Source organism: Cygnus olor, chromosome 5, assembly GCF_009769625.2.
Source record: "Cygnus olor isolate bCygOlo1 chromosome 5, bCygOlo1.pri.v2, whole genome shotgun sequence".
Taxonomy (NCBI): domain Eukaryota; kingdom Metazoa; phylum Chordata; class Aves; order Anseriformes; family Anatidae; genus Cygnus; species Cygnus olor.
The window spans coordinates 47,574,277-47,591,204 of record NC_049173.1 but is presented as its reverse complement, the minus strand read 5'-3'; the positions used below and the strand labels follow the sequence as shown (position 1 = coordinate 47,591,204).

General features: G+C 36.3%; 1 protein-coding gene across 1 annotated transcript; it reads left to right on the top strand.

The window, feature by feature from the left end:
* ZDHHC13 (zinc finger DHHC-type palmitoyltransferase 13) lies at positions 1-15,681 on the top strand. Its single transcript, XM_040559173.1, is given in 18 exon segments — positions 1-108; positions 739-881; positions 1,276-1,398; positions 1,859-1,936; positions 3,072-3,216; positions 4,478-4,542; positions 5,060-5,222; positions 6,208-6,333; positions 6,673-6,806; positions 7,530-7,630; positions 10,257-10,381; positions 11,461-11,523; positions 11,900-11,993; positions 12,423-12,506; positions 13,514-13,671; positions 14,783-14,880; positions 15,484-15,533; positions 15,536-15,681. Coding segments are annotated over 18 exon segments (1,857 nt in total). The 5' UTR covers positions 1-84; the 3' UTR covers positions 15,619-15,681.
* The last annotated feature ends 1,247 nt before the right edge of the window (positions 15,682-16,928 follow it).

Below are 16,928 nucleotides of genomic sequence, written 5' to 3'. Positions count from 1 at the left end.
GCCGCCGCGGCCCGGCCCGGCCCCGCCCCGGGCGCCGGTAACCAGGAAGCAGGAAGCGGTGGGCGCGGAGCTGGGGCCGGGAGGATGGCCGGCGGGGGCGGCCCGGCGGTGAGGGGAGCCGCGCGGACGGGAGGGCGGCGGGGAGACAGCGCCGGGCCCCGGGAGGCGGCGGGCCGGGGCCCGGCGGGCCGCTCGTTGGCGGCGGGGGCGGGTTAGAGGCGGGGACCGGCCGCGGGTGCCCCGGAGCCGGCTCGGCACGGCCCCGGGGCTGTGGTCTCCCGCTGGCTGCTGACCTCGGGGAGCCGCGTTGGGCCCACGGGGGAGTTCCCTGCTCCCTCGCAACGGGCTCATGGGTGTGCGCCTATGTCTGGGGGGCTCCCGGGGCTCTTGTGTTTCAAAACGTCAGGACGGAGCTTGTCGCAGCTGGTGTAAAGCCTGGGCTGTGGGCGAGCAGTTGTTTACAGTCAGGGTGTTCTGTGGGGAGCTGGTTCTGCCAGGAGTTCAGTGCCTTTGTAATTTTGTCTCGGAGAACTTAACTCTGTCCTCCCGTATCTCAGTGCTGAGAAGAAAGATTAGCCTCTTGTCAGGTGGTTTTATGTTTTAACTGCTTTAAATCTACTTCCTTATTTGCATTAATGCAACTTGGCAAGTACAATGTGTGCCTCTACTTGTAAAGAGGGAGATATGGTATCCCCCATTTAAATAATATTTGTTGATAGATGTTTTGTTAACCAACAGTGTAAAAACCATTGCCATGGGCCTCATCGACCTCATATACACAACTGTCATAGCATCCACAGTGAGAAAGATCTGCCGGTGCTACCAGGATCACATCCAGTTGTTGAGGACCCTGGCTCGTTTGATATTGTTAAGGCTACACAGTAAGTATATGTTCTATGTCTGCACGATGCTGAAATAGACAGGTATTCCTTCTTCCAATGTAAGCTATGCTGGATATTTTAAAAAGGAGAATAAATATTAGGGTTCCATCACCTCTCTAGTGAAAGAAGATAAATCATTTAAGTATGCTATTATAAATATTTTTATCATAAACAATGATAATCTCAACCAAGTCTGTTTTGTTAGGTAGAAAATTCTAGATACCGAGGCTCAGACCAACTTTTTTTGCAAGACTTCCGTTGAATGCAAAGTGGAATTTGTTCATGTAGGAACCGTTGGATGAGGCTTATTGAGATTTACTTTTTTTTGTATGTGACATTCTTTAAATTGGAGGATGTTTCAGAAATAAGTAAATACTTGTTTTTCTCTTTTAAGGTATGGAATATTGGAGCGATGCAAAGAACTGGTAGAAGCAGGATATGATGTTCGACAACCAGACAAAGAAAACGTGACTCTTCTTCACTGGGCAGCAATAAACAACAGACAGGAGCTGGTTAAGTAAGCTCTAGAGACCCTGTGAAAGTACCTCAAGTATTCTGCTAGTGTTAGTAATGATTGCTTTGTTGCTATTGTACTTCAAAACAAAGGGAGTGTGCTGCTTAAGTAGAAAAGCATAAAATTCAAATTTTAACCCAATTACGTTTGTGAAAATGTCTCTGAAATATAGTTACCATGCTTTTCTTTTGTACATGAGATTATGTAGTATATGATATCATTAGATTTTCCTGGATTTGTTTAGTTTAAAAAAGATCAAAGCTGATTTCTTAAGTGTCTTACTAATTACTGTTGTTTTTTCTTAAACAACTTCTCAAAGTAGCATCATTCACTGCAAAAATATTCTTGCTGTTTGCTTTTCTAGTGAAACTTTCATTATAAGCTATTTACTACTACAGCTATGTTATTTTTAGAATAATATTTTAATGACTCTTTTTAATCTTATTTTATTGCTGTTATACAGATACTATATTTCCAAAGGTGCAGTAGTGGATCAGCTAGGTGGAGATTTGAATTCAACTCCCCTTCACTGGGCCATTAGGTATGCTGCTTGCAACTACTCCTTGTAAATCCGCTAGTGTTAAGAGTCGCGTTTTGTGTAGGACAGAAGTGGTCATCTTAAATCGGTGCTGTTTCCTTTATTCACGTGTACAGAATTTCATAGCATGTCTATAATTATGCTGAAATGTGTTCTCTGATTCTTGGCAACTTTGCAGGCCACAAAGTTGAGTTATGTGTATATCTATGTATTTTAGTCAGACTCGCATTTTGAATTTTCTCAAGAGCAATACTTTCCAGACTTGGCCTCTTAGGTTCTGCCTTACTAGGCAAAGAAGACTTAATATTGTTCCTTCATGGAAGTTAGCTTTTGACGCCTATTAGGGCATAGTTTAAGTCTGGAAATGTTGCGTTCTTTGACAGACTTTGTCATGTCTAGTTAATTTGCTTTCAGTTGTTTTAGCTTCTGCCCTAAATTAACTTGGTGTACACCTGTAAGACTCCACGCTTCCAGTCCTGGACTTAAAGTGCTAGCATGTAGCAGCAGAGCCAAAGTATGACGCCATGTTGCTCAGCAGCATATAGATACCTTTGGCCTTTTCCCCCAGCAGTGCCAGATTTTCTTCTTGGGCTTCTTATAGCTGCCACAGCAAACATGAAGTACCTCTTTCTGAGCAACAATAACTGTTAGCACTTGGTGTGGAGTAAAATCATACTGGCTTCCAGGACAGGACTTGAATAAAATGATCAAAAGAACAATGCACTTTTCTTCTGGGAAATACTTCACCTTAAGTACTGCTTCTAGAATAACTAGTCTAAGTGCAAATGCTCATACTGGAAGAGCATTGCTTTTCTCTGGGTTTAATCTTCTGCTGAACAAAGATACTTTTTACGAGATTGACTGCTCATGGGAGAAACTACTGCAGAATAAACACTCTATGCTAAATTGCCAGTTTGCCATAGATTGACTTATTGAGATAAACCTTTAATCTTCTGATATAAACCTTTAATCTTCTGATATAAACCTTTAGTTTTAAAAAAAATGTCTCCTGAATAAAAATACAAGATTCTGAAATTAAATTTTTTCAGGGTATCTAAGAATTTCTAAGGCAAGGCTTTCATTAAGATTTACTTTTTTTTTTGTCATTACTATAGTTTCATTTCATATATCGTTACAGACAAGGACACCTGCCCATGGTCATATTATTGTTGAAATGTGGAGCAGATCCCAGTCTTATTGATGGGGAAGGATTCACTAGCATTCATTTAGCAGTGCTGTTTCAACACATGCCCATTATAGCTTACCTCGTATCAAAGGGCCAGGTATGTTGTTGATGTCCCAAGCGTTGTTTTCTAGTTAGGAGTAGCTGCTTGTGCTTTGTAGATACATTGCAGGATTTACTGTTCTGTTTCCTATATGACAAGCAGGTATTTGGCAAGTATTTCCCTGGGCCATATGTTCAGAGAAACTTAATTAAAAAAACAAACAAACAAACAACAAATATAATGCCTTCCAGTTGTCTTGTCATCCTTTTACAATCCAGAATTGTTAAAGCTCAGCAACACATGTGATGCTGTATAAATAACAACTGGCTTTTAAAACTGATAACAGAATATTATATGAAGTACATCATGAAGCATCTACTGTTTGATTACAGATTTGTAACTAGTAATCTCTGCAATTGGCCATCAGTTGAAGCATGTGTAATATACAGAATACAGAAATTTCTATTAAAAAATCAGACCTAGTCTGACTATATGTTTTATGTCATATCCACTTTAATTGATATCTGCTTAGCTTATACCTGAAGTAAGCAGAACTGATGACTGCTGTAACAATTCGCTAATAAAATTGAGAGGAGAGTGCTTTTGTGATCAAGAGTGTTTTTTCAAAACACCATGTGATAAGATTTAAAGATTTGGTAAGTTTATTTTCTTTCTCCTAGAGCTCTCTTAAATAGAAAACCACCTTCTGGAATGTAGGTATAGATGGTATACATCACAAACTTATGAAAGTTTATGTTCTATTAAAAAATGCAAGTGATTACAAAACATAACTAAATCTGCTCTAATTCAGTGATGGGTGGAGGTAGGAGAGAAGGAAACCTTCATTGTGAAAGAGAAAGGAAAAGATTAGGTAATACGAGTTAGATCTCTAATTATGTATTGATGCGTAATCATTTTTTTGTTCTATTAATAAACCAGTTTTATGTAGTTGGACATTCTGTTATACACCTCTGTTTACACAAGGAAGATAGTTAATGTTGCTTCCCAACGTAAACTCTATTTATGGTATTTTTGTTCAAGAGAGGACAAGAAATACGGTGAATTAAAGGAATCATATCCACATGATTCCTTTTAAAGTATCTGTAGTGGACACTCAGCATATCCTGAAATGAATGACGTGCAAAACCCATGGAAGGAAGAAAATTTATTTAAATGAGTGTTGGCTTCTTGGCCGGTATATTTTGGTTTCTTTCCACTTCTGCAGTGTGGCTAAGTCAGCTGTGTAGCTCAGAATCTGACCATGTAAGCATTTACTGAAATCAGTGATACTTGCTTGTTATCTTTTTCTTACACTTAGAACATAGACACAACAGACTTCAATGGACAAACGCCTTTAATGTTATCAGCACAAAAAGTGATGGGGTAAGTAGTGAACAACTTAAAAAGAACCTGTTGCCCACCACTTTCTGGGCACAATCCTGAGTCTTCTGAAAATGTTTGAAGTGACATTCCTCTCTTTTACTTGTACAAAATATGCGGTATTTAAGAGATGAGAAATTATGAAGCAGCTAACTAGGTATAGCAAAGTAAATCAAAAAACATTTATGAAAGTAAATCAAAAAACATTTATGAAAGTAAATCAAAGTGTTCACAGTAAGTGCGCTTAATACATGTGATGGAGATGCAAGCTTATAAAAGGTGTAGAAAGATTAAATCTGTGTGTATAGCTCGTGTTTGTTAAAATATAGTCTGGAGAAAAACCTTGAGTGTGAGTCCCCAATTCTAAACTTGGATTATTGTTGATGAGCTTGTTGGGAGACAAAGTATCCTGTATCTGCTGTTACTTCACAGATCTCAGCTGTGATTTATTTTTTACGGGGTGTTCAAGAGTTTCCTCCCCAGTATAGATTATGTTCTGTTTAACTTTATTTTCACCTAGACAAGAACCCACGAAGTTTCTCCTGAAGTTTAACCCCTCTCTCAATGCTGTCGACAATGTTCAGAAGAACACTGCTCTGCATTGGGCAATAACATCAGGAAATATTAGTGCAGTAGATCTATTACTGGAAGCTGGTGCTAGCATGGACATAAAAAATGTCAAGGTACAATTTCTTGCATTATTTTAGTTTCTTTCATCCGTGTGGCATGAACGCATAAAATGAATGTGAAGAAATGCCTGAGTCCTCTACCTTTTGGATATTCTCTGGAACGTGGAGGTGAATAAGACAAGCATCCTTACTTGGGAAACCAAGAGGAGTGAGCACTTTTCTTATGGTCTGGCACAAAGTGTGAATGCTGAGATTCTTTGCAATATTAATTTAATGAACAGCTAATTCTTTTGATCACTCTGAGCATAATTGTGTCATTCGCAGATTTTTCTGTCTTTATTTTATTTTATTCAGCTGTTCTCTGCTTTAAAACGTTGGCCAAGAGCATTACTCATGACAGATTTTTCAAAAATAAGTGTCTTTGTATTCACTGAGACTTGTAAAGACTTTAAAGGGATGAATATGTCATCCTGAAAATATTGAAGTGTTTGTCCATCCCTGTTTGTAGGTGCAAGTCAAAATTGCTAGTCATGTAAAAATCTTAGTCCTAATATTTGTAAAAACTGATATCAAGAAGTATAAATGTTGAAACTATATACATATATATATATATATATATCCTGTATAGATATTTGTATAGTGTAGTTACACAGGGTTGGTGTATTGGGCTATGCAGCTTTTCCATCTGCTGCTTTTCTGTGTGTGACTCTTAGAATGTTGCTGTTTGGTTTTAAGAAGTTAACATAAACAACAAACCTTGCCTTTCAGTAAGCATGTCGTATTCTAGCTGACAGTTCAGCATTTCAGGTTAGCAGAGAGAGTGCAAAGGTAATTCAAACGGATGCAGTCTGGTTGAAAGTATCAGTCTTTATAACTACCGAACTCTGAATTTACCCTACCCTTGCCTTAAAGTAAGAAGGGTTGGGAGGAAGCAACTACTGAGTTGTTCTTGTTTTTGGCTAAATTTATTTATTATTTCTGTTACAAAGGAAAACATTTATGTGTGAAGTACATAACCAAATAAACTTTGTTGTTAAAGGGAGAGACACCGCTTGACCTTGCAGTTCAGACTCAGAATCGCTTCATAGTCTATATGTTAACGGAAGAAGAAAGAATGAGAAGCAGAAGAAACAGCAGGTTACTGAGAATAATGGAGAAACATGAGGTAATTTCGTGAGTAATAATTGATGGAAATAAAGCTACAGCATTCCGTGCTCAGAATAATACATAAAAATTATTTTCTGAGAGCTCTTCTGTATCTTTGAAAGCTTCCAAAATTGGATACACAAAATGAAATTCTTTGGAAGTGCTTAGTTGGTATAGGTGTGGATTTTTTTTCTTTTCCCTGTTGTTCTGCCCCTGCCCCCCCCCCCTTCCCCCAGTGTATTGGTTTGTCGCTTTATCTACCTTGAGTCTCAGCACTTGTTATTATATTATCTGAATGCTCCTGAAGTAAATCCTGCTTGAATACTTTGTCATATTTTAACAATAGTCATGTTAATAGCTGTTCCTGCTGTTGGCGTCTTCCTTGACATCGGTGTGGGCCGTAGGATATGTCATGAACCTAAGTTCTGATTCTTGGCTTTTGAAAGGATGTCTGCTTCTCTTCCTGCTGTTTGGGATGGCTCTGTTTGTGAGGTTTGTGCATTTATCTCTCTGTATTGACTTTTTATAGATACCATATATATTTATATATACTTTTCAGAATGATCTTGAAACGGAATGTCTTTAGCTGTGCAAAGTAATAGTTTCTCATCACTGAGAGATTTGAGGAAAAACAAAGGTGCAGTCGTAGCTAATATACATGATTTACATGATTTACATGATAAAGAGAGTGTTACTGAAGTTCTTCAACTGGTAGATGCTAAGATACCCATTCATGATGCTTAGAAACGTGCTTTATTTCAACTTTTCCCTCTGTATTTGTGATCCAGCATGAGTTTTAATGAGCCATTCCTTCCCTCCCTGCTCCACACACCTCAGTGATATCTTAAGCTGTTGTACAGGTTTCCTGTTTCCTGCAGTGGTCACCACACCACAACAGTCAGTATTCATTGAAATGGCAATATTGTTAGTGTGTAAATAGAGAAAGTTCTTTTCACCCAGTGGATCAGCAGTTCAGATATATAATTTTAGGCTGGAACAGAGCACTCTTCAGCTTATTTTTGCATTTTTAACCCTGTTATGTATATGGCCAAAGAATGCCTTTGTATGGCAATTTTTGATTGCTTTAAGAGAGGCTTAAAGTATATTGAGTGAAGTTTTTTAAAAATAACAAAACTGATTATAAATGTGTACTCCACTAAGTTAAGTTTTAAACAAATTAACGACAAATACTGCTTTCTTTTCATATTCTTTCAGGCAGTTTGTGGGCCTCAAGAATCTAAGGTATCTTCCCACATCATTGATGCTAAGTTCAGTCTTCTGGATGTCTGTGACCTGGTTTTTCTGGTTTCTGCCTGATATCCTTTTTGCTGGAGAAATGCAATAGAACTTTCCTTACACTTCCTAGTAAATTAAGTCTAGTCATGCAAATAGTAACGAGCAGTCCCAGATAATTCCACGTGACTATTAATGTCTGGTAAGATTGATTTTTTTACATTGGGCTGGGGTTAAATAACTTCAAGCTTAAATGAAAGTTGTGTATGGACTAAAAGTATATATCTTCTTTTATCGCTAGCAGATATTTATGTACAATTCTGAAGTATTTTTCTTAATGTTACCAGAATATCAAAATGTCTTTGTTATAAACATTGTTTTCTATGTTAGCATCTCCATGTGACTCTTCATGGTTCCTCATTGAGTCTCTCATCCAGTAACGTATTTTGGCATGTACTAAAGCTGGATAGCACTTGCATTATGCATTCCAATTTTTAAAGCACTTCTTATTTATAAAATAACAAGGATTTGACAGTGCTATTCATGCTTCTGCATAGAAAAAGAAAAAATAAAAAAAAATGGGCAAACTAATTTATTAATTTCCCTCAGAAGTAGATCTTCCAGTCTCCTTTGTTTATTTATTCAGAGGTTATGCTGCATCCTCAGTGCACAGTGCCTTAACTTCTACCTTTTGTGTACTTTATTTGAAGATGCTTTGGACTGATGAGTACAACAACATTTAATTAATAGTTTGCACTCACTTTTCAGTACCCTGTTCAGTTGCACAGAGGTCATCCATTTATTATACAGCTTTGTGAAAAGGAAGGCCTTTAGGGAGACATTTAAAATGTAAATAATTTTGTACTAAACCAGCTATAATATATTGCTATTCATTTTTAATTACTTTGTCCTTTAACTGGTATTTTTCTTTTGTACTGTTCCCAGTTAAGATCATCTTAATATAATTATTAGCATTAACTTATCAGGTATATTCCTGCTGAGGATACACACGTGCTTTTCTAAATGAAAATCCTGTTATTAAGTGTTGCATTGTGAGGTTTTAAGGTTTTCTTCTTGTCATTAAATTAAAAGAAAAAAAGATCTCACCATATGGGTTTGAGTTAAGTTCTGCTGAAGATGATGACCACAGAAGTGTTCTTAAAGGCTTAGCGAGATAGTTTTCTGTCTTTCTATAGAACCCTTGTTCTCACGAATCTTTTTTTCCTCTGAAACTGGCCACAGATCTGAGTGTTATAAAAGCACTGAGTATTTCAGTCAACTGCATTTATGTGTGTCAAACTATTTCTCTGGACTGAATGAAAATCCAGCAATTCTCATTAAGGACTACTCTCAGATCCAAAAACCGATAGAAATGCAAATAGATAAGCAGTATCCAGAGGAAATGCGTTATCATCCTGACTTGATCAGAAGGGTACCCCACAATTGCGTTGGAATAGATACATTATAATGTAGGATTGATAATATACAGTGCTATTATTTTATATTTTTTCTTCTTGATTTTAATAAGAGCTACTTTGCAATATTTTTAGTTCATGAGTACTGCAACCTCAAGGTTGCTTTTTCTTAATTTTTAAGAGTTATTCGCAGTATGTTTGTTGTTTCTGTAATGGCTAGGTAGGCAATGGAGTTGGAGTCCAGGCATGGGCACTCTGACTGTTTCTTGGTGGCTTCATGGACCTTGCTGTAGGAGACCAAGCTCTCAAGTTGGTTGCTTGAATTTAATTGGTATGAGACTTGTCCCACTCCACGTTCCTCTGTTGTTGCATGGAGATCATTAATCTTCACACGTTTTTCTCCCCCTTTCACCTGACTTACAGATGTCTGTAGTCCACAGTGTAGAAATGCAGAAACAGAATTTCTGTTTATAGTGACTGTTTATCTTCCCATATGTACAACAATAATTTGTCTGCTAGAGAAGTTGCAGCAAAGAACAATATTTAAAAAGTACTGATTTAAGTCTACTTCTCTAGAGTTGATGAGAAATGAATTCCCTCCACATAGTTTAATTAACACAGTTAGCCACTGCATAAAAGTAAAGGGGAAAATCAGGATGAAAAATGTCCAATTAGACTAGAAATGCCAGTTTGGATTTGGTATTTTCTGGTATATTTGTGAGGAAAGAAGGTTTCCCAGTAGCTGTTCGATTACTTTAGAAGTTGTTTTTCAGTGTGTGTTTTTGGAGTGATATAGCTCCAGGATGACAGAAGATGCATTTGTCTATCTGAATTTATTCAGTTGTTTTAACTGGGGAGGAAAAAAAATAGAGGGCAAGACTCAAAACTCTCTGAATAAGAGCCTGTTTGACAACTTAGAGGTGTGTGCAGCAGTCAAGTCTCACAGCTGCTTAATACCAATCAGATATGCAAAAAAAGAAAAAGTCTTCATAGGGGAAAAAAAGAAATTGAATTCATTTTATATCTGTTATATATTCAAAGTAAAAGTCTGTACTCTGCTAGTGAGGATGACAGGGATATTGTAGTGCAGGTTTATAACAGTTGTAAAAGGCTTCTCTCCAGAGCTCAAACTGGAGAGGCCGCTAAGGGACAGAGAGGTGAAAAGTGGAAGTCATTCTTTTCCTTTTCATATACTGCTTATAAAATATCATACACTGGTTTTGGAATATTTTATTTGTCTGGCAAATAGTGGTGGTATGTGATGTAAGAATATATTCCTTAACCTGAATAATACATATAACCAATACCGTTTTTGAAATCACTGTCATGTTCGGCTTGGTGGGTTTTCTTTATTATTTCTATAAAACTTGGAGAACTGATCCTGGGTATATTAAGTCTTCAGAAAAAGAAAAAAAAGAGGTAGGTGACTTTGTAAAAATAAGTGGAAGGACTAGCATGGTACACCATGTGTTCCCTTCTGGTTGATTTTTTTTTTTTTTTGTCATCAACTGTATCTTTATTAAATTTGAAAGCAGTAAGATATCCTTTAAGAACTTTTAGCTCCATCATCAAACAGTGTAGGTTGTAGATAATTCCTCCTCCTACTGCTTATTTCCATATCTTGATCGTTCTGCCATGATTTCCTTGCCTCCATCTTCTTACTGAATTGTGAGCTTCAGCCAAGCACACGGATTCATACCACTGATGTCATCAGTGATATAAACTCACATAGAACTTCACTTAATAAATAAAACTTCTGTAAGGTTTCCATTCCAGTTGTCTAATGTTAGCAAGAGGTACTCACGGTACTTTTCTACAATTGTCCATGCTCAGAAGATGTACTAAAGGCTAGAAATGGTTTAAATTGTCACGTGCTCTGAAGATGTGTATAATGATTTGATTTTTATGTTTAAGTTTCATGTAAACTACGTGCTATTTCCTAGTTGCATTTTACAAAGGCAAAAAGGGATGGCCAACCAGTCCGTAGAACATTGATTGGTCCCTCAGCCTATTGATTATTTTGTTTGTGATCTCTTTGTTCTCCATGTGATTGCATTTCTTCAGACTGACAGGGAGAATAAACTGCAATTTTAACTTTGTCAATATTGTTGCCACAGGGCTAGTAGTACTAGCTAGTAGTACTAGCTATCTAGTACTGATAAAGGAAGACTACATATAGCAGCTCTCCTCCTCTCTTTAACTGACTGGCTGACTATATGAGAGGTACCTTGTGCCTTAATACCATATAATTCTTTAAGAGTATTTCATCCATGTTATTTATTAATTTTGGCAACATAGAGCTACTTTTTAAAATAACCCCGCATGAATAAAGTTGCATTAGTTTTTTCTGTTCTGTTTGTCATGGAACTTACCTTGTCCCTGAGTAGCAAGTGCTTGGTTCTCAAAATACTTAATATCTGCAAAAGGCCTAAAGTAAAAACCTTCATAGATCCTCCATAAAACGCGATCCAAATACAAGCACAAACTTTGTCTTTCAGAACATTGTAGCTCTTGCGGAAGCAGGTTGCTTGGACTTCAGAACATTTTGCACATCGTGTCTTGTAAGTGAAGCCTTGATATTTCTTTTCTTTTTCTAGCCTGTTTTTTACTCAACACTACAATCTTGTTTTTTCCCTCGCTTCTTGTAATGCAAGCATTACATGCCTTGTCTTGTCTGTGTTACTTAGATTTCTTTTCTCCTCTTATGGTGACAAAGTTTTGAGATCCTTGGACTGTATTCTTAATAAAATAGCTTTATTTCTACCTTTTTTTTTCTTTCTGGTAAAATTAAGATGCATAGCTCTTATCTGTGTTGTGAGGCCCATTATGTAGTAATAGTTAACCATATATGACAGTGCTCTTCAGATGATGCTGCAAACTTTGAGTAAAATAGATGCTTTTGCTTTGATTGTATTCCTTTCTTTTGTGTTCAACTAGGTAAGGAAGCCTTTGAGATCTGTGCATTGTCTTGCTTGTGATTCCTGTGTAGCCAGATATGATCAGCATTCTCTGTGGATTGGGCAGTGCATAGGTGAGAGTATTTGTTTTATCAAATTTGAAAATTCCATGTGTTATTTCTGCAACATTTTTTAATGTTTATCTCCTTAAAAAGCGAACAGATAGAAGAGTACACAGTTGATACTGAAGGGGTTACTAATAAGTGCCAGGGAGAAATTACTTAGATGACAGAGAAAGACAAATACAAATAAAATGATTAAAGGAGTGGAGTAGAGACTGGTTGACTTTATTAGAGCTAATTCTGTTATGTAAATCAGGATGGCTTACAGGAGAAAGTTGAGAAAGAGGTCAGCCTTGTCAAACTCCCTTGAGTATAGCAAAGGTAATAATAGGAAATGGTTTAGATTCTTCTTACTCGTATTAAGTTAAGGAGAAATTACAAGTAAAGCAACATTTTAAAATGTCATGCTTTTTTTTTTTTTTTTCCTTGCTTCAAATACAGGCATGGGGAACCATCGTTATTACCTATTGTTCCTGTTGTTCCTAGCTATGACCAGTGTCTGGCTGCTTTATGGAAGTCTTCTGTGTATGTATCAATGAGTTTATTTTAATGTAGCTTTCAGGGACCTGTGCATATAGTCATTATTTTTCAACATTTTATTTCTATCTAGTGTAATTATACCTGCAGAAATAACATAAGATGATACCAAATTTCATCAGTGGTAATTTTCTCTTTCTAAATGAAAATACATCAGGACATTGGAATCTTTGATCAAATGTCTGTTATGTTTGTGTTGTGTTAAGATATAGCCCTAGTGGGATTGTCCATTTTTGGAAGATACAATATCAGAGACCATTTTTGTTAGAGATAACGTAGGCAAGCTGTGCTGAGGAGGGTCAGGATACAGATTCTAGTCTGTATACCCATTCCCACAATTGAAAATAAGTTTGTAAAAATATTATTGCAAAGGGTTTATTGTTTTTGTTGTTGTTTAGAAATAACTGTATTGAACACTTGCTAAAGTTTCATTTTGTTTTTAGCATAGTGATAATTTTGAAAAGAGAATTATATATCTCATTAATAATCCAAAGTGTTTCCCTGGGAAACTGGAAAGAAAATGAATTCTGGAGATGTGGAGAGCCATTGTAATATAATTCCTGAGGATAAGTTCACATAGCAAAAACTGCTTTCTTGTCATTTTCACAATCACGTCTTCTTTTACTGATGATGATGTCTAAGGTAAATGATAAATTCTTGTCCTAAAATTACAAATAATCATGCAGTAAAATTTCAGAAGGCTTGATAATAAGAGGTAATAACTTACTTCAATATTACTAGTTAACTTCAAAATATGAACAAAACAAAAATCTGGCTAATACCTTGACTGTTCCTTCTGTGGGTTATGGACACACAACAGAAAGATTATGCAGCAAGACTAGCAAGGAGTCACATATCACTGTGGGTGTTTTTTAAGTGAGAAAATGGTATTTCTAGAGCATGTGGCTATATAATATTCTGTGCAAATATATTTTTGTTCAGTTTTTAAGTGGCTTATGTTAAAAAGGTAATTAACTGATAATGTATCTTGTCAGATTGGTCAAACCACTGCTCAACAAGTTACCATCAAGATGGAGCATGGACATACATGACACAGATAACATATTGTTCTCCATGGGTGTCCTACATCTTCGCACTAGCCTGTTTCCATATTGTATGGACTTCATTGTGGCTAACTATTCAACTTTACCAGGTATTATTTTGCTTTAGTTTATGTTCCTTTCTTAACAAGTTACCAGATGAAAACTTCTAGGTGACCTGCTCCCATAAAAGCTTTGTACCTGCTTTACTTCTTTAATTTATGTCACATCTAGGTGCTTATCTTAAATCTCAGAACAGTCCATTAAGTTTCATGGGTACTTGTGTACTTATCGTTCCCCTGTTCAAAGTAGGATCACAGTCTGAAAATCATTCCTATAACTGAATTCTGGTTTCACTACTCATCAAAAATTCCAAACCTATGAAAAAGCATGTTTAAAGGCAAGAAACTTCGTTAACTAACAGAACTGGTGTTACTGCCTCGCAACGGCATGAATACTCAATCTCACAGTTGAAAACTCCATGACAGAGCTCAGCAGCATACAAGAAAAAATACACAATTGTAAATGTGTGCTGCTTGATTGCTGTAATGTCTAAGGAACTGAGGGGGAAAATAACATTTTTTCCTGTGGGGAAAAAAAAATCTAGGTAGGATATTTACAATGATGTGTTGTGTTTTGTACACAGTCATTTGTAAGTAGTTCTTTATGATGCTTAGTATGTCATGCAGCAAAGCAATTTTGCTGCCATTTATAAGGGCTTATAAGATTATGTCATCAGAAAAAAAAATAAATGGAAAAGGGAATTGGTAAGGAAAAATGCAGGGCAAAAAAAATGAGCTTTGTGAAACTCATTGAAACAAGACATGGAATCAAGAAAATGAGTAAGTTATCGTTGATTTCTGACTATTTTATCTTTGTCTTTTTTGGAGGATCTTTTCCTAACAATTTCTATGGTAGAATATAGACAAAACTTGAGGAGGTAAGTGCTTAACTGCTATAGATCTTCAACTTCTATAGACATTTGTATAAAAGTGTAATCTTTACAGTCATCTCATTTAAGCTTGCTTTCTCATTGGAAGTATTGATGTTACAGCTTTCTGGATTCTGTTTTACCCAAAGTCCTTTATTATGGCAGTAGATATTTGTTAGATACAGCCAACTTCTTCTCCTCCATCCCCTTTCAATAGTACTTTTTGGTATGACCAGAATTTGAGTTTATGATACTCATGCTTTCGCTGTTATTTATAATTTCCTTTCTGTAAGATTGCCTTCTTGGGACTGACCTCACACGAGAGAATGAACCTAGTGATGCAGAGCAAATCTTCTAAGCATCCTGTTTCACTCAGGAGAACTTCATACAAGTGAGTATTAATGAATAGGGTGTTTTAGGCATGTATCTATTCGGTACTGATTTGCTTCGCTACTATGTAATGCAAAAAAAAAAAAAAAAAAAAAAAAGCTAGTCTGTGGGCACACTAGTACTGCCTGTTAGGAGATACAGAAGTTGTGCCAAATCTGACTAGCAGAAACTACTTGGGAGGTGGGAAGCAAATTGTTCATGAATTTGTTCATCACTCTTGATGTCTGTTCTGGAGATCCAGAGGGAGAATTAAGGTGCTGTCCCCTTTCTGACTTGTCTTGCAATATTTGACTCAATAAAGAAATTAGTGCCAAGATTTGCTGTTATGTAAGAACTTTGTAATCCTTGTGTGTTAGCAGATAAGATCTTACTGATTTTAAGTATTTGAGTTGAACTTAAACTTATCTCATTCTTAAATGTAATACATGTTGAAAATTCAATAGAGCAATAATGCTGAACAGAGAACTCTTATGTTTCTTCACCTAGAGCTGTCCTTATTGATAGTTTTATACCTTAAGAGTACTGCTTAATGGTGGATGTGTATTTTTGATGCCTGCAGTCATCTTTTATTAGGTTTATTAATGGATGTTTCTCTCATTTTCAGTCTCGGATGCTTCCAGAATCTTGCAGACTTCTTTCAGTGTACGTGCTTTGGTATGTTCAACCCAATGTAGTTGACTGGACCAAGCAATACAAACTTTTTCATCTGGTAAAGGAGAAAAATGTTCATTCTGTATGACGTTTTGCTTGACTTTTAAAACCGCTGAACTGAAAGATAAATAAAACTTTTCTAATTTTTACACATTGTTCTGAAAGCTGCTTTTTATTTTTATTATTGTTTAAATATTAAACTTATTTTGCATAGGCTACAGCAGATTCGAATATGGAACAATCACTGTGTTCGCATATTTAGTATGCGCTTAAACTGTTTGAAATTTCATGTGATGGCACTAAATATATTTTTAAAGGTAAGTTTTATGGCAAAACTTCAAAACCATGTCAGTACACGTGGTGTTCTTTTGCAGATAATAAAAATTACATTTGAAAATTAAGGGGAGAGTTCATATTTAAAAATTCAATATAACACCCTGTAATTTTATTGGTTATCTTATGTTGTTAAAAAAAAAGAAACAACAACAAAAAAAAAACGTATTAGAACTCTGTATTCAGTGGGTTTACATGTTAAAAAAAAAAACAAAAAAAACAACTGTATGCGTCTTAGTATATTTTACAGACTAACATAGATTCAAGGGATGTGTGACCAGTAGAGTTTAAGAACAGGTAAGCACAAAGCTATAAGAAAAAACCTGGTTATGTTTTGCATGTGTGTATGCCTTGTTAGTTTATGAAATGAATAATTAGATGATTGAAAATACCAATGTATATAACAGGGAGCTATTCTCAACCGCATACATAAATCTATCGTTATCGTGCAGTCATATGCCCAGGATGCAAAGGCCAGGCTAGAGCTGCAGGCTGGGCAGTGTGTTTGAACAGAGGTCAAAACAGTTAAAATGAAAACGAGCAGAGAAACAGATCAAGATCAGAAAATGAAACTTAAATACTGTCTGGAACTGACAACGTAGAGTAAAGCAAAGTAATGAGACAGAACTCTTGCAGTTATGAAACGGAGGGTTTAATTAATCTCAGTGAAATGCATTAATCTGACATCTTGGGACATAAAGCACAAGCAAATTGAAGTAAACAAAAATGTGAAGCAATATGAGTACTTTATTGTAGCTTGAAAACATACAATAACAAAATTGACAACACTGTATTCTAAGAAAACTTGCTATTTCTTCAGAAATAACTGCCTTTGAGAGAAAGAATTTCAGGTACTTTTTAATTGTCTCAAAGTGGGTAACACCTCCTTTGCCATAATATAAATAATGTCAAAATGTTCAAAACACCACTAGGAAACTGGCCTGTCAGAACACTCTGACCTTTACAACTCTGTGATCCATACGGTATCTCAGTCTTAATGGGCCAGTATGCTGAGTCTTTCAAAATTCAGTCTAAACTGTGCTAAATAGTAGTTTAAGAAGCAAT